The sequence below is a fragment of the Mastomys coucha genome, unplaced genomic scaffold (assembly GCF_008632895.1).
Source record: "Mastomys coucha isolate ucsf_1 unplaced genomic scaffold, UCSF_Mcou_1 pScaffold1, whole genome shotgun sequence".
Classification (NCBI taxonomy): Eukaryota; Metazoa; Chordata; class Mammalia; order Rodentia; family Muridae; genus Mastomys; species Mastomys coucha.
The window spans coordinates 51616017-51626057 of NW_022196891.1; the positions used below are offsets into that span (position 1 = coordinate 51616017).

The 10041-nt window shown below is 43.0% G+C and overlaps 1 protein-coding gene across 11 annotated transcripts in view; it reads right to left on the bottom strand.

The window, feature by feature from the left end:
• Positions 1–10041, bottom strand: part of Cacna1e (calcium voltage-gated channel subunit alpha1 E) — a 485364-nt gene that overhangs the window by 89670 nt on the left and 385653 nt on the right. For 10 of the 11 annotated variants that reach the window (XM_031385091.1, XM_031385097.1, XM_031385075.1 and 7 more), the window contains 8 exons: positions 7257–7310; positions 6525–6614; positions 5009–5218; positions 4202–4314; positions 2057–2169; positions 1625–1756; positions 1091–1163; positions 95–212 (listed from right to left, as the gene is read on the bottom strand). In XM_031385091.1, coding sequence (XP_031240951.1) covers positions 95–212; positions 1091–1163; positions 1625–1756; positions 2057–2169; positions 4202–4314; positions 5009–5218; positions 6525–6614; positions 7257–7310 — 903 coding nt within the window. The remainder of the gene's footprint in view (positions 1–94; positions 213–1090; positions 1164–1624; positions 1757–2056; positions 2170–4201; positions 4315–5008; positions 5219–6524; positions 6615–7256; positions 7311–10041) is intronic. The other variant, XM_031385114.1, reaches the window with a different exon arrangement.

Here is a 10041-nt window from a genome sequence, read left to right on the forward strand (position 1 = left end):
CCTCCTCCTCCTACTCCTCCTCCTCCTCCTCCTCCCCCTCCAAGGCTGGTGAAGGGAAGTGGCCAGAATACCAAAGAACAACTTAGAAGGATACAGTTTCCAAACAAGGTGAGCACAATGAAGTAGATGGCAGACCACATGCCTGAGCTGACCCCACCCTGGGAGCGAATGCCGTTGTACATCACCTCATTCCAGTCTTCCCCTGTCAGGATCTACATTGGACAAACAATAGGGAGGTCAAGACTCAAAGTTGGCAGAGAAAATGGGTTCACTGTGAAGGGCAAATATCAGGGCTGGATCTTATCTATCTATCCCCTGCTTGACTTCCTGCTAAGGTGGAGGAGAAAGCCATCCCCATAAGCAAACAATTCTGTTTTTATGTGGAAGAGAATTAGAAACATTCAATTTGGAAAGAGGAAAAGATATACTTCAAGTCCTCACATTTCTGAGTCCCTCTGCCCTCTAGGTTGACCACGCCTTGTGGGAATCACACTGAGGTGAGTGTCTGATCACTACCTTATTGTTCCCAGGGGTGACAACATAGTATTCCCAAGATAGCAGCATTATTGGGGAAAGCCTCGGTGGTTCTAGGTTGAAAACTGGGTTCTAATTCAGCCACATATTCTGCCTAAGATGTACTTTTTTTCATCTGAAAGATTCTAAAATACTATTGAGATTGAGTTTTCTCTGACTTAAAAAAAAACTTTTTAAAATTGTTCCTACTATTTTGAGATGGCAGTAGAAAGATATCCCATTACCTCATTAAATTGAACATAGGTCAGAATATCCAGATTTCAGATTTTAGATAAACCATAGATGTGATTTGTGACTGAATGCCCCAGACTTGATATCTTACAAACTCACAGGTACAGGGAGAAGAGTGACTAGGTGACTGAGACAAAGCCATTTGTTGGTGGTAACCGAGGCACAGGAGTTTGAGAGATTGTTGTAATGATTCCTCAAACAGAGGAATACTCTGATGTGTAATCTGGGAAGAAAATGGGAGCCCTAACACTCAAGACACTGCCTTCTTATACTGCTTGGTGTATGGGCCCTACATAGCACTTCTGAGCTATCAGTTGGCACATACCTGGAACACTGTCATGATAGCTGCAGGGAAGGTGTCAAAATTAGCTGAAGGAGTCCCATCATTAAAGTTAAACCTGAAAAGGAAATTCAGGGAGAATCGAATGTTACTTTCCAAGTTCTCCAGACTCAAGATTGCAGTTTTCATCATTTCTCTCTTCTCCCCATCTCTCCTCCCCCTACTGCTCTCCCTTTCAGTATGGTCAATGAAGATGGTAGCCCCTGTGTCTGAAAAAAAAAAAAAAAAAAACAAAAAACTCATGAGCTTTGAAAGGTACAAGTCAAAAGACAAAGTTTGGGCTGGTCAGCAGTTATGAAGCTCCACCCTGATTATTTCACAGAGAGCTTCAAAGGGATAGGTCCTCCAGCAAGAACTAGTTTCAGCACACGTATCAACAGCAGAGACATTTCTTTCTCAAGCGTATCTACAGATTCTTCAGACCAAAAGCAAACAAGATGGTAATATACCAAACCTTGGTACCTCCAGTCCTGAGACTAATGTGAGGTTCTTTAGGATAGGGAGGACCATGGCCCTTACCTGCCTCCAAAGAGCTGCATTCCCAGGAGAGCAAAGACAACGATGAAGAGGAAGAGGAGGAAGAGTAAGCTGATGATAGACTTCATGGAGCTCATCAAAGAAACAACCAGATTCCGGAGGGATGCCCAATACCTGTGAAACCCAGACACAGTCACAGGTATGGCACAGTACCATGCCTTTCCCAAGGCCAGCTTGTCATGTGCCTACAAGTCTGAGAACAACTGCCTTGTTGTATCTGTGAAAACAAGGTGGTCCTCTCCTGGGAAATGTGGCAATCAGTGTTTTGCCATTGACAGTTTTCTGGTTTGGTCTTTAGGGAAAGAAGATGTGAAGAATGTGAGAGATGGAACAGAGAGCGGAAAAGCAAGGGGAGAAGGCAATAAGAGTTCTGTTCTCAAAGGTGGCAGGAAGAGGCCAGATGGTACCACTTACTTGGTTATTTTAAATATCCTTAGGAGCCGGAGAGCTCGTAAGACACTGATTCCAAAAGATGTGCCAGGTCTGAAGATTGCCCAGACAACCTCAAAGATGCTGCCCACTGTGACCTAAGAGACAAACCCAGCCACAGTGTGAAAAGGGAGAGGGAAGACAGAAGCATCTTGGTACTTATTACACAGTCATGAGCTCTCATTAGGTGATGGTAAAATTGAGACTCTCCGTCCCCAGCCAGCCCTAACTCTAATCAAACTATAAACATGAGAAGCTACCAAAGAAAAATGGCTACCCCTGCCCCCATTCCCCCTCTCCTTCCTAACTTTAAATCTGCTCACTGGGCATTGGTTTACTGACTTGGCCTTAGTGAAATTACAATGCTTAGTCATTGCTTTTGCACAAACTCAATAGCAATGCATCTTGCATCATATCACCTTGGATACACAGACAGAGGAGTGGTACCCAAATCAAGGAAACCAATTTGATTTAGTCTAGGTTGTGTTCCAATATGGAAATCTCACAAAGAGTCCCTATTCTCTCATCATTCCAGACTGCATCACTGCTCACAACATTTAAGTGCTGTTGTGTTAATTATCTTTCAGGAACCGAGGCCTTGTAATTCTTGATGTCATAGTATCTTTGTTGACATAGGGCCTGATTGCTATAGAAAGTCATAATTGCAATTATCATTGTAAGATTATTGTTGCTTATGGGAATTGGAACAGAATCCAGGACCTTCTCTGTACATGCTAGGCAAGTAGTTTATCAACACTGTACAGTTTTAAATTCCAATTTTTTAAGTTATTTCTATTACTTTAATTATGTTTAGGTGTACATGCAAGTGCAGTAGCCCAGACTGTAGGGTTCCCTAGAGCTAGAGTTATAGGTAGTTGTAAGCTTCCTGACATGTGTGTTAGATGCCCAGTTGGAGCTCTTTGATAGGATAGCAAGTAGCCCTAAACCACAAAGTCACTTCTCCAGCCCCCCTCCCAACTTTTGTTTTCTGAAACAGGGGTTCACTATATAGCTCAGGTCAGGTTGTTATTTACCACACAGCCAATGCTGGCCTCAAACTTGTGGTCCTTTGTTTTCAGCATCCTGAGAATTGGGATTACAGGAGCATGCCACTATGGCTGGCTCTGAGTTCTTTTGTGATCATACACTTATGGAATGTTGACTATATTGTAGGCATTGGACTGGGGAGAAATAATGAAAATGAGTCCTCAAAACAAAACTGAAAATATGTATATGAGAAAAGTCAAGGTTAAAATGGTCTCTTACTAGCTATTATGTTTGAAAATTGCCTGTGCTCAGAATCATCTGTTCTTGGTGAAAATGGAGATTGGCAAGTGCTCAGAATCTTTATCACCTGACTGGAGCTTTGGCAGAAAAGGAAATGGGTTTGGCAGAAAGAGAGGTGGCTCAGAAACCTCTGGTCCTGCTACTTTGTTCTGATGTGAACCAGGTATGTGAGGTGAACTCTGCAGTCTCTGTCACTTTAGGAGTAGAGGGCAGGCTAACTCCTACAGCCTCATGTCTTATACAGGACTCCAGGAAGCAGCACAGGAAGTCAACGTGTGTGAATGCACCCTGAACATCACTAACAATAAACACACACCTCAATATTATATAGAAAGTACACAGCTAGATGAAATGTTATGCCTGGCGTCGTGTTAATACAAGAGTGTGTGAGCTCATACGAGGGCATATGGAGACAATTATGCTCATTTTAAACTGAAGTAGAAAATAAACAAACGTATAACCTCTTTCTTCTAAAGCCACCTCTGGAATTAAGTCCTTTGTCCTTCTCTCCCAGACTTCGCTCAAGATAATAAGTAGTTCAAAATTCTTGCTATGAGTAGCTTTGTAAAATCTCATTGAGCTATATAGTTAAATGTACACTCTTTAGCATATGTGTTATACATCAATAAAAACACTAAAACCCAAAGAGGTTTTTAAAAACTGAACAAATCCTTGCCTGGCTAGGATTCATTGGCTTCTAAACTCCCTTTTTCTCACCACGGCCATGCTCATTTTACAACTTAAGACTTCAGTGGTTCATGCTGAGTCCAGACCAAGCTGCTTGTCTAAACCCGGGGCCTATCAACAAGAAACTGAAGGACAGGCAGGCTTCCAAGGACTTACCCCAAAATCAAAGCAGTTGAAGGATGAGTGAAAATAAAGGCGTGGCCCCATGCCATACATCTTCAGGGACATCTCCAACAGGAAGAGTCCCAGAAACAAAAATTCTGCATAGTCTGAAAGAGCAAAGGTAGAATCATTTGTTCCATGGGTGGTTATTAGTTCCTCTGCTCTCCAACTAACACACACCCCTTAGAGAGGAACCCCAGATCTCGGAATGTAATAAGTCAGCATAGGGCAAAGCCTAATTTCTGAACACTGCAAGCTGGGATGAGCCCCCAGCCCAACCAACAGTTGCCCTTTACCGACAGGAGTGGGGTTATCAACGGCCTTCGAGCAGAGGACAGCCCTCGGAGAAGAAAAGTCTCTACTGTGGATTAGCTGAATGACTGAATATCTGCCTCTATATAACTACATGTAACAGTCTCCTGGCCATCACTCATACCCAAAAGCAGTCATATTCAGAGCAGACCTTCATGTTCCTTTTAAAAGTCCACTTGATGTATTTATTGTTCTCAGGATATTTTCCCCAGGTCTCAGTGATTCAACCATAAGAAATCCCCATAAGAAACTTCTAGGACCCAAGGTATAACTCTAACTCACTGTTACCATTGTTTGTGGTGTTGCTGGATGTCAGCAGTGACTGTTTACACCTCACTGATAATGGAGGTTATAAGCAGTTATTTGAGAACCTATCCTCCCTTTTGGCAGCTTTGGCTTCCTTCAGTTTGAACAGTTCGCATGCTTTAGTCACCCCCCACCAAAAGCCAAGCCACCCACTTGAAGGGACAACAGCTGCTGTTCACTTACAGAGGAGGTGAGTGAGCCACTGTGGCTGGTTGTGATGAACAATGGCCACACAGGCCGTATTAAGAGCCACAACACTCAGGACGATCCAATAAAAGACTTGGGATTTGACCATGTGGCGGATGGAGATACGCAGAAGCCGTTCCTTGTGCCGAAAATAGGAGGCTCCATCTACTTTTGTGCTCTTGATACTGGCTCTGGCAAGAGGTGTGCCTAAGGAAGGGAAATGAGGAGGAATGAGATGACAAAAATATGCCAGGCTTACCCTCCATGATCAGGTGGCATCCAAAGGGCAAGTTGGACAGCTTGAGTACCAGGGCAAGGTGACCGCCACATTGCAGACCTGGGCAACCCCTATGTTATGGGCTAATTAATCTCCACAGGAAGAAACCCTGATTTTCCTCTCCAGGCACTCAAATCCTAGGAAACTGAAAGATTCCCAAGCAGGACACCAGGCAGACACCCAGCATCTTGAATGCTAACAGGATCATCTTTATATCTGTAACAGATCAGGCTTCTCTCTGCCCTTTCCTTTCAGATATGCTTCAGACACCGGAATCCTTCTGCTGCCTTTGTGATATTTCTGCCACTGGGAACATAAAGCAGCAATGGGCTCTGTAAGTCTCTTCTGCTTTTTAGGATGGAGTGAGATCCTGCCTCTCTCTCTTTTTTTTTTTTTTCTGGGGAGGAAAAAACCTGTCATCAGCCAGAATCTGTAAGAGAACCTAGGATTGAACTGTAGTCATTTCAGTGGGGTGTCAAAAGGAATTAGTTTAAATTTCACAGGATGGAAGTAGGTTGGTGCTACTATGGTTAAGCAAATGGCTTCAACTTCTCCCATGTGGGTCACTAGAAGAAATAGGTCCTCAGGATCCTAGAAATATATGAGTTGAGTATCCCTTATCCAAAATACATGGACCAGAAGCAGTTCAGATTTCAGAGTATTAGTTTAGTGATTGTACTAACAGCTGCACATGATAGAGTATCTTGGAGGTGGGACCCACGTCTACAAATAAAATTCACGTATATTTCAGACACATCTTATATGCCTAGGTTGAAGGTAACCTCATATGATATTTTAAATAACTTTGTGGGAGAAATCAAAGTTTCGTGGTGTGGAATTTTCCACTTGTGGGTGCTGCAGTATTGTTTTTGTTTTAAGTCTAATTCTGGAACAGTTCAGATTTTGGATTTTTAGATTAGGGATACTCAACCTGTATCCCAACGTGGGTTCTCACTGTCACACCCAGGAGCGAGAGGACACATCTGCAAGTAAGATCCATCTGTCACACTTGAAGAACTCTACACCCCGAGTTTCATGTACACAGCATCCCCTGGTCCTTTCGTCTGTTCTGTGAATCATTGTCATCTAGGTTAGATTCCCACACCTTCCCTTAATTATGTCCCTAGATTCTGGATCCTTTGGGTTCCTTCTCCTTGTAGTTCTTCTCATAAGACAGGAGCTTCATTTTCATGGGAGATCCAGAGTAGGAAAAGAAGATCTAGCTGGATCACTCACCCACTGAAGAGATATCAACGCAGTGCTCATCGCTGGAGTCTCTGGTCATGGCCTCCGTCCGGCTCCTTTTGATGGTTGCCCTTCGAAGAACTACGCCAGGGAAGGGGAAGGCCAGTGAGAGGCCATAAGTACACCCAGATCATCCTGGACAAAACTTTGAGGGCTGTGGGCAAGAGGCCTTGTGCAAGGGCACTGTGACACAGTTGTTGGCCTTTAATACTGGAGCCAGGAAATCTGAAGTCTACAGAATGGCAAGCAGTGCTGTGCTTGCCAGCACCTGCAGATGTTCATAGGTTTTGAATCCCAGTTGGAGTTTATCTAAATCTAACCGCAGTAGGTAAACAGACCCTCCCTATCTATTTGTTCTGGCTCTTCCTAAACAATAGCATTTCCCGGTAACAAAAGTGGTCCCAAGATGATCCCCATATATTTTAATAGCAGATCTCTTCATAGACCATCAGTTGTATGATGGTCTTTTCATTGAGCTCTATCAATCACACACCCTGGAACAATGCAACTCTTGGGTTTCATTTCCATCACTTTAAAAGGCATTTAAATCCGTGACTCAATTTTCATCATTTTAAAGCATGAGGGATTTTATTACAGAGAGACTCTTGTGTTTCAAATCCCAGTGCGCCCCCCTCTTCTTTCTTTCTCCTCTTTGATCAAGAGAGATTGCCACCGCCTAAGAGGGCAAATACTAACGAAGCACGGCTCCCAGCTCTTCCTTACCTTCCAAGGCTGATGTTCCCGAGTTTTTATTTTCTTCTGCAAGCATGACTTCCTCTGTATGGAAACAAATGGATTAGTAAATCATCTGTAAATGCTAAATTATTTTGCAAAACAAAAATCCCTCAGGGACAGCTCTGGCTTAAGAAGACATAGAGAGTGTTAAAAAAAGGAGTTCAGAGCTCATTGTGGGCACAAGCATGGAGAGAAATGGAGCCTCATCAGAACAAGGCTTCTCAGAGCAAGGAGGGTGTGTAGTGAGGGGCTCATGGGGGATGCTGACAAAATGTAGAATTCTTATAACTGATGCTCCATGGAGGTAAGAAGAAATAATATTTTTTTTTTTGTTAAAATCCCCTAAGTTGAAATTTTTGTTAAAATCCTCTAATAAAAATGTTCTATTTCTGTTATTTCTACACAAGTTTCTTTCTCTACCAAGCCCTCAGAAAGTACCTCCTTCCTCTCTCCCAGGCTACAGCATTTGTCCCCTCATCCAGGAAGTGAGGTTATATTTTGGCTTATACATGTTCATGACTCTAAGGCAGGGGAGGGGAAGAGCCCGAGGGTCTTCAGAAAAAAAGGCAGGTATGCTTCTGTATGTCCCCACCAACTCTATCTAGCTTTGGCTGAACATTACTTGAGCTAAGGAAGTGTGAGAGAATGAGTACACTCTTGAGTCTTTCTCTCTCTCTCTCTCTCTCTCTCTCTCTCTCTCTCTCTCTCTCTCTCTCTCTCTCTCTCCCCCTCTCTCTCTCTCTCCCTCCCTCCTACCTCCCCTCTCTCCCCCCTCTCTCTGTGCTGTCTTTTGTATGCTAATGAGATGATGATTCATGGCAGGAAAGAGCCCAGTATAACTTAAGGATAGGAGCTGGTAGCTGGAAAAACTCAGCCACATGATCAAGAGGTAGAAGGTGCTTACCCATTTCTACCTTTGAGGAAAAGAGGTTCCTCAACTGGGGTCACTGTTCTTTTACCAATGACCAACCATTTAATCCAATATTCTTTTTTTTTTAAAGATTTATTTATTGTTATATGTAAGCACACTGTAGCTGTCCTCAGACACACCAGAAGAGGGTGTCAGATCTCATTATGGGTGGTTGTGAGCCAACATGTGGTTGCTGGGATTTGAACTCAAGATCTTCGGAAGAGCAGTCAGTACTCTTACCCGCTGAGCTATCTCACCAGCCCCCAACATTCTTATGTATGGAAATCTCCACAAACTGCCCAAACAATGTACTTTGAGAGTTCCCAGGCCAGTGAACACCTACGTGTGCTTAGAAGCTTGTCAGCCTCATCGTATACTTTATCCTGTACATCTATGATCTATACTCTTTCTAAATTGTATTTTATATTAAATAGTAAGTATCTTTTCCCGAGGTTATTCTTTAAAAAAGAAGTTATTCTTTTAAAAAAAATCATTGAATTGATGAGAGGCAGGGATTGTAAGACTTTCCAAATGTACATTTGACCAGGCAGAATTAAGGCCCATCTTGGATTCCACTTTCTAGCTTCTGAAATAGAGATAGCCTGCAACTAAGGCTTTAACCTAAAGAGTATGTGCTACCTCCAAGAGATGTTTAGTGACCGAATCCATTCTTGAATGCACAGTGGGTGCCAGCAAATTGAAGGGCCCATTGGTGCTGGGGCATTCAATCCTTTGTTGGTATATGAAAAGATATCACATACTTCTTAAGGACCTCTTTTCCTAGACTTCCTCTTTTCAGGAGCAGAGTAAGACTCATATGAGTAGACCTCATTACCATCCCCTTCAAAGGGACCAACAAAACAGCCTTTCTGTCCTATATCTGCTAGTTTCCAAGGAACCCTTCTAAGAATGATGGTGTTGAGTTTTGATCTCTGCACTACTTTCGCCCATAGGCGCTTTGACAATCATTTCCAAAGATTTAAGCTGTTGGGAAAAAGCTTGCAACAGACCTTATCAAACAATGGTTTGATGTATGTACTTATAGCAATTAACAGACAAAGTAGAAAAGGGTAAAGTCATTACTGTAATTCTACCTTCATATAAAATTGAGAACATATAGAATGTATTTCCCAGGGAACATTTTGAGTTTTGGACACTACTATGCAGGATAGTCATTACAGTACATCATAATGTTTAGTTTAGGACTTCAAGTACAGCCTCTGGTGAAATTCCACGTTAACAGGTGAAGTGTTACAGGTAGGGTGCTCCTTCATGCAGACATAGAAGATTTTCAAGACACTTTATAAAACATTTAGAGGGTATCATTGTAAAATCAAATGCCTGATAAACTATATTATAGCAAACTTAATTACCTTAGCCAGACATTGCTTTTGCTATGCATAGTGCCTGACTTTGAAATGGGCAGATATGAGAGCTCCTGCAAAAGACTGAAGATGTGCAGGGCTGCTGAGGATTTCTGAGAAGCACTTCAAGGGCTCTAGATGTGTTAAAACTACCCTTCCCCCACCGATGCCTTTTGCCAAGTTCGCTTTCGAACTTGAGTATCTTTCCAGGGAAATGTTACCCATATGTCTGATTTGCTCATGCTCCACTTGTAAAGGGGAGGGCCAGGAAGCACAGTTTAATGTAGCAGTGCTTCTTTTTCTTAGAAAGGGGGAAGGGGGTTGCCTTTGCTAACTGGGGAAAAAAAAGGGAAAGGTTGGAATTTTGCAAGGATAGGGAAAGCATACTGCAAAAGGAGCCACGTTCCATGACACCTGACCCTGGGTAGGGCCACGGTCAGGCTTGGGAGAAGGCTTTCCTGGGTTTCCTGACCCTGGGTAGGGCCATGGTCAGGCTTGG